At 38.5% G+C, this 12,973-nt stretch overlaps 1 protein-coding gene across 2 annotated transcripts in view; it reads right to left on the reverse strand.

The window, feature by feature from the left end:
• ZNF385B (zinc finger protein 385B) overlaps positions 1-5,300 on the reverse strand; it is a 319,195-nt gene extending 313,895 nt beyond the window's left edge. For both annotated transcript variants that reach the window (XM_030326711.1, XM_030326710.1), the window contains exons 1-2: positions 5,153-5,300; positions 4,214-4,531 (exon numbers count right to left, since the gene is read on the reverse strand). In XM_030326711.1, coding sequence (XP_030182571.1) covers positions 4,214-4,529 — 316 coding nt within the window. In that variant the 5' untranslated portion in view covers positions 4,530-4,531; positions 5,153-5,300. The remainder of the gene's footprint in view (positions 1-4,213; positions 4,532-5,152) is intronic.
• Between the last annotated feature and the right edge of the window lie 7,673 nt (positions 5,301-12,973).

Consider the following 12,973-nt stretch of genomic DNA (forward strand, 5'->3'; position numbering starts at 1 on the left):
TAATGGTTTGAATTCTAAGTTTAGTGAAAGAACTGCCCGTGGTTAGGGGTTAGTCACTTCTTACCCAGAGAAATGGCTTAAGTCTCAACCACCACACTGTGGACCCCATGCTCACCCCTGCCAACCCCTACACTATAATGAGACTGACTGACAGGAGGCAAAGTTACCTCTGAAACAGACAGATCTTGGGAAGGCTACCTCTACTATAACATCCCTTCTCCTTTGTGGGGAAGATGAGCTACCACTTTCCTCTGTGTACCAGTCTGTTAGGGCTGCTGTAACAAAAGCACCACAAACTGAGTGGCCTAACAATAGAGATACATCATCTCACAGTTCAGGCAGTCCAGGTTTAAGGTGTGGCAGGGTTGGTTCTTTCCGGAGACTCTGAGAGAAGGACTGATTTCAGATCTCTCTCCTTGATTTGTAGATGGCTGTCTTCTCCCTGTGTCTCTTTACATCATTTCTTTTTGTATGTCTGTAAGTCCAAATTTCCCCTTTTTACAAGGACATCAGTCATATTGAATTAGGGTCAACCTAACCCTAAAAACTTCATTTTAATTTACTTTGCAAAGTCCCAATCTTACAAATTCTGAAGTGCTGATGATTAGGATTCCAACATATCTTTTTTTTTTTTTTCCAGAGGGACAAAATTTAGCCCACAACACTCCCCAAAGCCAAGCAATGGGCGAAAAGAGAGAGTGACTCTTTGTTCCTTGATTATGTGTCTTCTTTGTCAGTGGACTTCCAAGTCTCCCCTGTGCTACCTGAGCAGGCAAGAAAAATGTGGAGTCCCCCACACCCCACTCCACTTCTACCTGCCTGTGCTCCAGGAGCTCCAGATTTTGAAGAGGAATGTTAGTTGTCAGATGTATTTTGCACATTCCCTCAAGCCCTAAGAGTTGATAAGTACCTAGATAAGAAGAGAGGACACAGTCTCACCAGGACTGCCACAATGTGGGAGAAAAAAGCACACACAATTGAGGAATGGAGTCTTTTGCTACAATGTGGGGGTAAGCCAGGAGATGCAACTAAATTTCAGGGATTCCCAATGCCTAAGGGATACTTTGGGGGAGTTCTTCATCCAGAGGGGCCATTAGGAGCACTTGTGACCCACAGACACAAACAGAATAGTAATCCCCTACCAAGAACAGCACTGCAACCTTGCCAAGGCTGTTAGGTAAGGCCACCTCCACCCATCCATCCCTACCTAGGGAGAAGGGCAGGCCAAAGCATGGGAGGCTGGAGGCTAACTGTATCCCATGCTCCATTCTAAACTCCAGGATCTATCTAGCCAAATCTTAATCCAACTCTGACATGGATTTTTTTTTTATATAAATAGAGCTGAATCATTCAAGTCAGAATACTTCTGAATATTCAAAAGTGAGAAGTTATGGGCTGAGAAAGTGTTAAGGGAACTGCTATCCAGCAGGAAACAGATGTTTGATAGATCAAAACTAAAGAAAGTGACTGGAAAAAATAAAAGCATGACAGGCTTGTTCCTCAGTGAGTTGAGACTCTAAATAGTAGATAAGTGTACAGGCACACACACAGCACTAAGGCACAGTCCACTTTAGTGCCTGCTGTTTCACTTAGCATGAGATCATGGACAGATTCTCCTGTCATTAGGTATTCTTCAAAAAAATAATTTCTTAAAAAAATATATATATATAATTTCTTAATGTTTATTTATTTTGAGAGTGAGGGTGAGAGCAGGGGAGGGGCAGAGAGAGAGGGAGAGAGAAAATCCCAAGAAGGCTCCACATTCTTAATGTGGAGCCCGACATGGGGCTTGAACTCACGAACCGTTAGATCATGACCTGAACTGAAATTGAATCAGATGCTTAACTGACCAAGCCACCCAGATGCCTCCCAAATATAATTTTTAATGCCTATAGTTTCTATCATTCATCTTATAAATGTACTATAATGTATGTAACCTTTCTTCTATTGGACATTCAGGATACACCTAATATTTTGGAATTATAAATCGTGCCATGAGAATCTTTGTACACACATCTATGTTTAATTTCTGTTTCAAAGAGAGAAAGATATTGTAATACCTACTATTTTTTTCAAATGGGAGGATTAATGTTAACCACTTCCAGACATCAACTGACTTGTCTTCATCATATGCTAAACCCATCTTCTGACAATGGATAATTGACTATATTATCAGTATATGAAAATTGCCCTTTACATCTAATGTAAAACTTGAAAAGCTGACTCATTTTCTTACCCATCTTCCCATATACTAATATTGTCTTATATTAGATGATGAACTATATTTTACTAATAGAATACATCCATAATATCCTGGGTATGTCTTAGCTAAATTTATTCATGTCAGCTAATTTCATTAGCATGGAGAAACTCATGAGTCGGAGCTTTACATGCCTAATTTCAAAACCCATCAAAGTGAGATAGTATGCCACATGATAGCAACCATTTGTGACCACAAATAGACCAAACACATAGGTCTGACATTAACCTGAGTGTTACTGCATGGCAGAAAATGGCAGCAAAATAGTGACAAAGAATAACAGCTTCACTACTAATTAATTAAATATGGTTGGAACTCTCCATCTTCCATTTCCATGCCAAATTATTTCCTCTCCATTCCTAGTCTGAAAATTGGGGATAATCGTAGTAACTACTTCAAGGTTAATGGAAAGATTAAAGGAGAAAATTCCTATAAAGGACCAAAACATGTCCCTTAAAATATGATCAGTTAATGTTAGCTACTATCACTAATTAGAAGTCACAGGTTACCTCAATCTAGGCATAGATGTTTGGGTTCTAACAGACAGGATTCAAATCTTTACTCGGGGCTATTTGCTCTCTGACTCAGACATAAGACAATAAATCGGTTTTCAACCTGACACCAACTCTATTTCAATATGCAAATACAGATATATTAATGCATCTAATACTTATATTATCATATAATAAATAAAGACAAAATGGAAAAGTAATTTTCCACTATCATCATGAATGTGTGTGTCATATCCTCAAAGTTCCTTTAAGTTCTCTCACCGCACACTAAGTATTGACTGGGGAAAATAATTTAATGAAATTCAAGAAGTATAAAGAAGTAGTTAGGTTCAGCTTTAAATATAAAAATTATGTCTTTATAGCACACACACAACATTCAGTGGAGCTGAATACGGATCACAGCATAACTTCACAAAGTAAGAAACCATGTAAGAGCACCGAGTGAAATCCCACCCAACGGCTGCTCTGCACCATCAACACTGCAGGGTGAACGAACAGTTTGCTGGAATGGAATGTGGAGCTCTTCCACTTACGAGGACGCTTATCTTGACCTCCCTCATAAACCTGGGTAGGAGGCCCCGTTTTTGTGCAGATCTTCACCACGGATAAGAGTAAATTTCACATTTTCTTTAGTTGTGTCCGAGTGAAGATACCCAATGACCAGCAGTGTGGAAGAGGAAGGGCTGCCTAAGATAAAGGATTTGAAAGAACGTTTCTCAGATTCAGGACAGATGCAGGAAATGTGAAAATTCCTAAGCTTCTGCCTCTACCCAGCCTACAGGACAGGGTGAGAGGTAAGAGGTGAGGCAAGAAGGTGCTTGCAGTAGGCCAGAGCTCAGAGGTAAGCCTTGTTGGTTTTGGCAATGCCTGTTCCTATTGTTAGAACACCACTGGCATGTTGCTGCCAGCTCCCTAAAAGAATATAACATGTCTCACACTCAAGATTAATGCTCCTTTTCTGCACCACGGGATGTTATAAATAAAGCTGTAGCTTTTTATGTACTATCAAGTAGTACGCTACCCTACAGAAAGCAGATGAAGGAAACCCAAGAAAGCCTAATTTTGCAGAGAAGGGGAACAAAAAACTGACATCACTGATCTATTTTAAACACATTTCAAAATACATTAGGAAATGTTCACACACTATGGGAATAAGGACCAAGTCTACAATCCAATACACAAAGTGTGTGTGAGTGTGTGTGTAATGTTTGTATCTGATATATATGAATTTTATACACACACACACACACACACACACACACACACACACACACTCACTGAGAAGTAACAAACAGCTCTTGGAATTACCTGTGGGGAAAAGAATACAGGTTATTGTGGTGGTAGTTTCATGGTGAAAGAGGTGTTGTTCTAAATCCTTCACTTTCTAGAACAGCGGCATCTCTCCCAATAGCACATGGAACCCCTGGGCCTTTCCACCTACCTGCGCTGGTGTTGGTGCTGGGGCTGGCCAGCAGCTGCCCAGAGCCCTGGGCTGGTGGTGGGGGCTGCCCATCACTCAGCTGCTTGACTCGTTTGCGGTGCGATTTACCGTTGTAATGGACCTGGGCCTGGGCTGCGGAGTTCAGCTGGATGTTGCACACCTCACAGAAGGAGAACAGAATTTTCTTTTTCTCTTTACTCAACTGGTCCTCAGGCCTGTCATTCTTTAACCCCTTTTCTTCAAAGCCCCGTAGAAAAGTTGCCATATTCATAATACCATCTTCAGGGTAGTTGTTAGGGCTTAATGAGTACTTCATACCTGAAATTTAAAAAAAGTACAAGTGCTTGCAAAATATATGCTTTCTGATTTTCTAGTACGATTACAATTAATTTTCATGATGTGGCTTCAGCTAAAAGTCTCCCAGCTGCTCAATGGATGCTCTTTGAAAAAGTCATCACAGCTGATTGAACAAATATGGTCTTTGGACATTTTTTTCTGTCTGTAGTGCTTCCTACTTCATTCCTGACCCACCCTCCTTTCATCTCTCAATTCCTTTGCCCTTTTAACTCCTGCCCACCGCTTAATCTTAGCTGGAAGAGTACCATCTCCAGGCAACCCATCAGACCCGGTTTTCAGCTCATATAGTGACTATCCTTCAGAGCATAGGTATGCATTTCATACATAGTTGTGCAATTTGATCTATGAGGGAAGTAACTTCATTTCTGATGTCCCCTAGGCCTAGAACTGTACTGTTTAAATAACAGGCACTTAAATACCTTTTGGAGGAAAGAATAAATATTATGAACCCGGAACTGTGAAAAAGGGTATGTATAGACACAAAAGTATATATAATACATGCGCACCTGCCAACAGTCACATACCCTAACCAGGGGAGGAGCTGAATAACAAAGATTAAAACATAGTATGTCTGCAACTTACATTAGGTTGTGTTCCAAAAGCCCCTTTATAAGTCAGCCAATGGGAATTTGAACATGCTTTCTTACAGTTGTAGTGAAACAAATTGTATTTAGGTTTCCAGATTAGCCCATAAATATCAATTTAATTTTTGATGAGGTTGAAATGCAGAACATCTGAAATAAAAAATAAAAGAAATACAATAAATGGTAAGCTAATAATTGAAAATTAGAAAAAGAGTAGAGTAGACTAAGATATAATTTTAAAGTACTGATTTTTTTTCTTCGTGTAGTTAGATAAGGGCATACTGATAGAGTATAACTTAAATGAAGATTTTAAAGGAGACTTTTCAGTACCTCAAGGTCCTTGGGTGATAAAGATGGCCTTGGCTTTTTATTTTGCTCAGTCCCACTTTAACATACGTTATTTTTTCATTTTATTTAAGACCACTCACTATTACAAGCATTTTCATACTTAATTAGAAAACCTCGGATTTTTCCCAGTTCCTTTTTCCTAAGGAAAGTCACTTTACTAGTTGAACAGAACACCTCACTTCTGACACTTCTGGTCACCAAATATATGGAAGTTTTTCCCCAAGCCCAGCAATTCTCTGTGACACCAGCTGGGTGTCCTTCAATGTAACTCAATTTTGACACTATATACCCAGAGAGAGCATCAGATCACACAGGTTAAGGGCTCAGTCCCACAAGACTGCCCCTAACCCCCCCCACCCCACACACACTTCAGATTGGCTGAGGTGAAGAGTACTGTGCTATGAGGAATGAAGAATTCAAATAAAGAAAGGATTGTGGTTTATGAGGGACTTCTGTCTATGGTGGAATGACATTGGCTCTAAGCTATTCTGTTGATCCATGGTGACTTAGAGCTGTATGAAAAGGAATGACGAGCTACAGGCTATTCTGTATTTGGAGTATTTACCTATTAAATGTTTAAAATTCAGAAAATGAATTATAGCACAGGCTATGACCATAAAGATAGAGGTTGATTCTATGTATACAGTGTGCCAAAAAGAACACCTTATTTATGCCCATACACCCTATTGCAAAGTGCCATTATGTATTATACCATAGGCTAAGTCCTAACCTTCAATGAGTTGTCAGAAAATTGCTAATTTCAATATGTAAAACCTGTGTGTCCCATAAGTATTTTATCCAGATGCCACCATTTTAAGGAACCCCATTTCACAAAATTTATTATAAAATTTATTCAAATTATACATAAATGAGGTTTGAGCAATTTCCATAGGTGAGTTGCAGAAAATAATTGTTATAATTAAAATAGGATTTAACTGCAAATACATCAATATTTTTGCTTTTATCCCCTAAATCCAAAGCATTATGGTTTCACAAAACCATTTTTCTTATAAAACTTTAGAAAATATCAGTGCCACATAAAAGTTATGTTCAAATATACTACTTTGTGTTCTCTCAAAATATTAAAATTTATAAGAATTAGCTGAACTAATTGATAAAGAGATAAATAATTTCAAAATGAGCTCATCATTAATATATTATGCCCTATCTGGAAAACTAATCCATTGTAAAACATCATTTTACAATCAAAGTACAATCAAACATCATTTCTAACCTTGCAAGGATAGGTCAGATACCAACCCACTGAATCACTGAAATCTAAATCAATTCAAGCAACCAAAATCCTTGACTCAGCTGAGGACTGATGACACTTTTATCTGAAAATTTAATTCAACTTGGAGGTGGCTGGCTTTGCCTATTTTGCTAATTAACATATGATGTTTCACAGAAAAAGGACATACATCAAAATGTTCCATTTTAGGTTTGAAATCTAAAAAGTGATTTCTTTGTATTATCTTATAAAAGATAAATCCTGCTTAGCTGTGATTTTCTGATTGCGATTTGTCTTAGAAATACATTATGCTTTAGAGTTATTTAAATATACATATTCTAACTAAAAAGAAACTTTTAAAATGAAATGAATAGCTACATTAGAATTCTCCTGTAAAACCCTTCGGAATCCCAGCATCCTTCATAATCTTTATCCCTATTTTACTTCCTCCCAGAGTTACTCTCACTTACAGATAATCCCATAAGCCTCCAACACCACATTCATGGGCCACTCTAGGGAGAAGAGGGTACATTCTGTCCACCAAGTCCCAATTTATTAGTCCTGGCTCTGGCTTCACAATTTCCTCCTCTCAAGGGGAAAATATGTTTAGCTCCTCTTAAGAGCCACTTTCAACCAGAATATCTTTCATTCCAGAGGTCTTGAGAAAAAGACCTAGAGATGATAGAGAGGCAAGATAGCAGAGTCTCAATGTACACTTTTGGCCTGTGATGATATAATTTCTAGGCTTATAATATGTGTGTCACTGATATTTATAATGTCAATTTTCTGGCTAGGGGGAAGGTAAAAGTGAGTTTAAGTGGAAGAAGAATGAAAAATCTCATTTTCTGTTTTAAAGGTTTTTGTTTTTTTTTTTTTTTTTTTTATCAGACTATCTTAAATTTCATGTTTCACTTGCGTAGGGAAGAAGGATCTTCAGGGGTATCCATTCTGAAGTAGAGCAGTAGGCAGCATTCTGCTTTGGAATGCCATGCAAACTTACCTGCAGGTAAGAGAAGCCAGAACTAGATCAGGTACTCTGTGCTCTCTTTGTATGATTTTAACAGATTAGATGGCCAATCATTTAACATCCATGAAAGAATAAGATATTTTGGAACAGGTCAAGGAATAAGAAATTTGGTCCTTGAGTCGCTGCTTTTTGGGAAAAATATATGATAGGATAGGGGTGCCTGAGTGGCTAAGTAGGTTAAGCTTCCAACTTCGGCTAAAGTCATGATCTCAGGGTTCATGGGTTCGAGTCCCGGTTTTGGCTCTGTGCTGACAGCTCAGAGCCTAGAGCTGCTTCGGATTCTATGTCTCCCTCTCTATCTGCCCCTTCTCCACTCGTGCTCAATCTCTCTCTGTCTCAAAAATAAACAAACATTAAAAAAAAAAAAAAGCAATGTTAGTAAGCTGCTAAAAAAAAAAAAAAAGCTGATAGGATAGTCAGTGACTATCTAAAGGAGTGACTTTTAAATGACCAGGATGTGATGCATCAGGAAAGTTTATACCCAACTTTCCTGTGTAGTTATCCAATTGTTTTTTATAATAAATAGAAATTTTTTTATAATAATTATGATAAATCAGGAAACTAATTCAGAGGTAAGATATCTCCATTATGCATGTGGAAAACACATTCTTTGACGCAAAACTGCCACACCAGACAGAGAACATGGGAAGAGATTTCCTCACTTCTACATAAGTATGTAAGGCCCTGCCCCACCCCATGGATTTATTGTCTCATTTTCCAACTCAAGTCAATCAGTTTTATCCATTTCTCATTCATTCTTTAACCTATAACAATCTGGATCATAACCCTTTTCCAAATTTAGTAATTCTCTTTGAAAAGTCACTATAAACACTTCCTTTTTTTCAGGAGTTTTGGGGGTTTTTTATTTGTTTTTTTTTCGAAAGAGCCCATTGCAAGAGACACTTTTTTTTTAATGTTTGTTTATTTTTAAGAGAGACAGAGACACAGTGTGAGCAGGGGAGGGGCCGAGAGAATGGGAGACACAGAATCAGAAGCAGGCTCCAGGATCTGAGCTGTCATGTCAGCACAGAGCCTGATGCAGGTCTCGAACTCACGAACAGTGAGATCATGACCTGAGCTGAAGTTGGACACTTAACCAACTGAGCCACCCAGGTGCCCCTTGAGACAACACTTTTATCTTAGAAATCTCTGTGCATCTCAGTATCTACAAGAAAAAAGTTTTTATTTTCTTTCTTTTTTTAAAAGTTAAATCCAAGTTAGTTAACATATGGTGTAATAATGGTTTCAGGGGTAGAATTTAGTGATTCATCACTTACATATAACACCCAGTGCTCATCCCAATTAAGTGCCCTCCTTAATGCCCATTAGCCATTTAGCTCATCCTCCCAGCCACCTCCCCTCCAGCAACCCTCAGTTTGTTCTCTGTATTTAAGAGTCTTATGGTTTGCCTCCCTCCTGTTTTTATTTTATTTTTCCTTCCCTTTGCCTATGTTCATAGGTTTTGTTCCTTAAATTCCACATATGAATGAAATCATATATTTATCTTTCTCTGACTGACTTATTTCATTTAGCATAATACACTCTAGTTCCATCCACATTGTTGTAAATGGCAAGATTTCATTCTTTTTGATCACTAAGTAATATTCCATAATATATATACATACACAAATATGTGTGTGTGTGTATATGTGTGTGTGTGCGTACACACACACACATATACACACACACACACATCTTTATCCATTCACTAGTCAATGGGCATTTGGGCTTTTTCCATACTTTCGCTATTGTTGATAGCGTTGCTATAAACATTGGGGTGCATGTGCCCCTTCAAACACTCCCTGATTGCCAAATCCAAGATGGTCCTCTCCTCACTCCTCATTTTTCTTGAAGTCCTCATGATGCTCCTCTTGCCAGGGTCTCTTCTTCTACTCTCCTGAAGCATTTTTTTTTTTTTTTGTATAGCAAGCCTGGCACCCAATTCTCATATTAGCATTTTAATTACTTATAGAGTTTTATTATATTTGTATAGTAAATATCACTCAAGTTTATTGACTATCTAGGCAGAGCACTTGATGCTAGGGAAACAACAGTCAACAGGGTGGATCAGATGCCAGCCTGAAGGGACCCTGTAGTCTAATAAGAAATAGAGAGGAGAAAACAGGAAATTATAACAGAGTGATAAATGCTGCAGAAAAGTTTACCTTTTCCTTCCCTGCTAGATTTCAAGTTCCTTGAGGATAAGGACTGTGCTTTGTCTTTGTATCCTCAGCATCTAAGACTGTGTTTAGTACAAAGTAGGCACTTAATAAATATTTGCTGAATAAATGAATGCATTGTACATGTGTGGTGTGTAGCATGGGTTGTGAACACAATAACAGGTCAATGTTTTCCAGTAATTTCAGCTTATAAGTGGGCTGAGTACACAGCTGTCTGCACCTTGAGATTTTAAAAACAGCAGTACCTATGCATGCCCAAAATGAAAAAAATACAACCACTAATTTGCAAACTAAAATTGCAATTACTTAGGGAAAACTCCTTCACCCCTTAACTGAAAACAAAATTAAGAGTTCAAATTCTACTGGGGAGTAAGTCACATACTAACATGAGCACATTTGTGCCAACATGGATATGACCTCTGCTCCCTCCTCAACTTTTACAGAGAATGGAGTGCTGGGTATAGAGGAAGCCACTGGGTAATCTTCAGCCCCCGGGCAAGCACGTGCTTTGTTCTCTTGTTGCTCCTGTAACCAATGGTCGGCATCAAGATCTAGACCTTGAATCTTCTGTGCACCCTATTGTCAATGCCTCTGGGTTTCCACCAGTTGCACTTAATTTTGTTTTGTTTTTTTTTTAGCGTTTATTTATTTTTGAGACAGAGAGAGACAGAGCATGAATGGGGGAGGGTCAGAGAGAGGGAAATACAGAATCTGAAACAGGCTCCAGGCTCTGAGCTGTCAGCACAGAGCCGGACATGGGGCTCGAACTCACAGACCATGAGATCATGGCCTGAGCTGAAGTCCGCCGCTTAACCGACTGAGCCACCCAGGCGCCCCTCACTTAATTTTGATGTATCGGTCTGACTGGTGCTGGATGAACTTCTTGGTCCTCTTTTTAACAATCTTGGGTTTCCAGTAATTCACTTTTGCTTTTAATTCCCTTGCCTTTGGGGATGTGTCGAGTAAGAGATTGCTACGGCTGAGGTCAGAGAGGTCTTTTCCTGCTTTCTCCTCTAAGGTTTTGATGGTTTCCTGTCTCACATTTAGGTCCTTTATCCATTTTGAGTTTATTTTTGTAAATGGTGTGAGAAAGTGGTCTAGTTTCAACCTTCTGCATGTTGCTGTCCAGTTCTCCCAGCACCATTTGTTAAAGAGGCTGTCTTTTTTCCATTGGATGTTCTTTCCTGCTTTGTCAAAGATGAGTTGGCCATACGTTTGTGGGTCTAGTTCTGGGGTTTCTATTCTATTCCATTGGTCTGTGTGTCTGTTTTTGTGCCAATACCATGCTGTCTTGATGATGACAGCTTTGTAGTAGAGGCTAAAGTCTGGGATTGTGATGCCTCCTGCTTTGGTCTTCTTCTTCAAAATTCCTTTGGCTATTCGGGGCCTTTTGTGGTTCCATATGAATTTTAGGATTGCTTGTTCTAATTTCGAGAAGAATGCTGGTGCAATTTTGATTGGGATTGCATTGAATGTGTAGATAGCTTTGGGTAGTATTGACATTTTGACAATATTTATTTTTCCAATCCATGAGCAGGGAATGTCTTTCCATTTCTTTAAGTCTTCTTCAATTACCTTCATAAGCTTTCTATAGTTTTCAGCATACAGATCCTTTACATCTTTGGTTAGATTTATTCCTAGGTATTTTATGCTTCTTGGTGCAATTGTGAATGGGATCATTTTCTTTATTTGTCTTTCTGTTGCTTCATTGTTAGTGTATAAGAATGCAACTGATTTCTGGACATTGATTTTGTATCCTGCAACTTTGCTGAATTCATGTATCAGTTCTAGCAGACTTTTGGTGGAGTCTATCTATTTCTAGTCTTTTTAAATATACATATTGTTCTCACAGAATTCTGGTTAGACAATACATACTTTGATAAGAGCTCAAATATATAAAAAATAATTACTGAGCTCTTAAATTGATTATATGTACCTGAAATTTGATGAACAAGAAGTCAATTTTCCCCCCTCTGGTATGTATCAAATGTAACTGAAACAAGTGTTCTAAAGAAGAGAAACAGTGCTGTGGACACCTTTAATAGGGGTCTACACCCTCAACTACTGGGAGTAATAAAAAATAAAATAGGTTGTTTGGATAATCATGGAAGTTTGAGAGACAACTGAGAGCTAGGGCAGAGTTGAACAATAAAGTTCATCTACACAAAGCCAGCCCTTCAATATAGGAAGAAGTGGCTGTTTTAGCTAATGCATAGAAACCAAAACTGAGGGGCACCTGGGTGGCTCAGTTGGTTAACCGTCCAACTTCAGCTCAGATCATGATCTCACAGTTTGTGAGTTCGAGTCCCACGTCAGGCTCTGTGCTGACAGCTCAGAGCCTGAAGCCTTCTTCGGATTCTGTCTCCCTCTCTCTCTGCCCCTAGCCTGCTTGCTCGATCTCTCTCTCAAAAATAAATATTTCAAAAAAATTTGTTAAAAAAAGAAACCAAAACTGAGAGTCAAGCAAAAGGAAGAAAGAGTGGAGTATATTCCAAATTAAAGAACAAGATAAAAACCTCAGAGGGGCACCTGGGTATCTCAGTCAACTAAGTGTCTGACTCTTGATTTCGGCTCAGGTCATGATCTCAAAGTTTGTGGGTTCAAGCCCTGCATAGGGCTCCGTGCTGACAGTGCAGAGCCTGCTTGAGATTTTCTCCTTCTCTGGCCCTCCTCTGTTCTCTCTCAAAAATAAATAAATAAACATTAAAAAATCCTCAAAAAATATAACGAAATGAAGATAAATATTTTGCCTGACTAAGAGTTCAAGGTAATGGCCTTAAAGATGCTCACTGAACTCAGAAGAACAGATAAACATAGTGAGAACTTCAACAAAGGGACAAAAAAATATAAGAAAGTTCCAAGCAGAAAAAAATGGAATTAAAGGATACAATAACTAAACTGAAAAATATACTAGAGGGTTTCAATAGGAGACTAGATGAAGCAGAAGAAAGGATCAGTGAACTCAAAGAGCAGAAGAACTTACTCATCAGAGTAGCAAAAAGAAAAAAAGAATAAAAACAAGTAAAAATAGGT

The sequence above is a fragment of the Lynx canadensis genome, chromosome C1, assembly GCF_007474595.2.
Source record: "Lynx canadensis isolate LIC74 chromosome C1, mLynCan4.pri.v2, whole genome shotgun sequence".
Lineage (NCBI taxonomy): Eukaryota > Metazoa > Chordata > Mammalia > Carnivora > Felidae > Lynx > Lynx canadensis.